Below are 1255 nucleotides of genomic sequence, written 5' to 3'. Positions count from 1 at the left end.
TCTTCACTACACACATGACTACTACTACTACTACAACTATACTACTACTACTACTACTACTACTACTACTACTACTACTACTACTACTACTACTACTACTACTACTGCTGCTGCTGCTGCTGTGGATGCTGATGCGACTGTTGTTGGTGTTGCTGCTGCTGCTGCTGCTGCTGTTGCTGCTGATGCTGATGCGACTATTGCTGGTGTTACTGCTGCTGCTGCTGCTGCTGCTGCTGTTGCTGGTGTTGCTGCTGCTGCTGTTGGTACTGCTGCTCTTGGCTGTCTTACCCACTGTTGTCACCATTTACGCGATGAAGAAAGAGAATACGGGGAAACCTTTCGTGACTATAGAAATTAAGCTAGAGAGCGAGAGACGTGGAATTACTGAGAAAGAGAGTTGGGCAAGAAAAAAGGGCAGTAGAAGATAGTGATCAAGTAGTCAGATACATAAGAACTAGGAGAGCACCACTTGTTTTGTTTCATGCGACTATTTCTGTACCATCAGGGTGCGTGTGCCTGACTGTAATTAATAACGTAGAATCACCGGTCTAACCCATGGACAACCCTTTAAGATACATCAGTAGGCGATTTCTCGAGATCAAGATGCTATTGTCAATGTACCACTAACAGATGCAAACGTTGAAACTTTTCTCAGCACTGCCGTATAACATTCAGCAACAACGCGTAAAAAAAATAAACTTCGCTGAATGCCATCAGATATTCTGAGACCCACCTTCACACCCCCGCCGCAGAGTTCTTCGGCCTGTTACGAGGCAGATGGTTTCGGGGACCTATAATTCGGCTGCTTACGCTAACAGGCGCACATTCGACGACGAGCTGTTCTCCTTCTTCCGAAGCATCCCGTCCACGAAGACTAGTCCGCTGTAACAATGGCACCGAAGTTTGTAAGTATATGTGCACGCGAGCAGAATAGCTGAATCCAGACACGAGTGGGGATGTCAGAACCACCCGAGCATCCCTGTTTAGCTTTAAGTAACGCGTATTATAGATTACATGGCTTCCAGCTAAGAACCTTAGCATCGATATGCATGGTAAATTTCAGATAATATGAGTGAATTTGGCGTGCTTTAGTCATAGAGATGGGCTTTCGCGCTCGAGTTGCTGCAAAACTATTTATCATCAGCGCGCGCGCGCGCGCGTGTGTGTGTGTGTGTGTGGGTGTGTGTGTGTGTGTGTGTGTGTGTGTGTGTGTGTGTGTGTGTGTGTGTGTGTGTGTGTGTGTGTGTGTGTGTGT

General features: G+C 46.7%; 1 protein-coding gene across 1 annotated transcript in view; it reads left to right on the top strand.

Moving 5' to 3' along the window:
* The first annotated feature begins 796 nt into the window (after positions 1-796).
* The window catches only part of LOC106814896 (LIM domain-containing protein WLIM2a-like), a 6853-nt gene continuing 6394 nt past the window's right edge, over positions 797-1255 (top strand). The window contains exon 1 of the mRNA XM_014819273.1: positions 797-905. Coding sequence (XP_014674759.1) covers positions 891-905 — 15 coding nt within the window. The 5' untranslated portion in view covers positions 797-890. The remainder of the gene's footprint in view (positions 906-1255) is intronic.

This window comes from Priapulus caudatus, unplaced genomic scaffold (assembly GCF_000485595.1).
Source record: "Priapulus caudatus unplaced genomic scaffold, Priapulus_caudatus-5.0.1 Scaffold1000, whole genome shotgun sequence".
NCBI lineage: Eukaryota > Metazoa > Priapulida > Priapulimorpha > Priapulimorphida > Priapulidae > Priapulus > Priapulus caudatus.
This window is presented reverse-complemented; position numbering and strand designations above follow the sequence as displayed.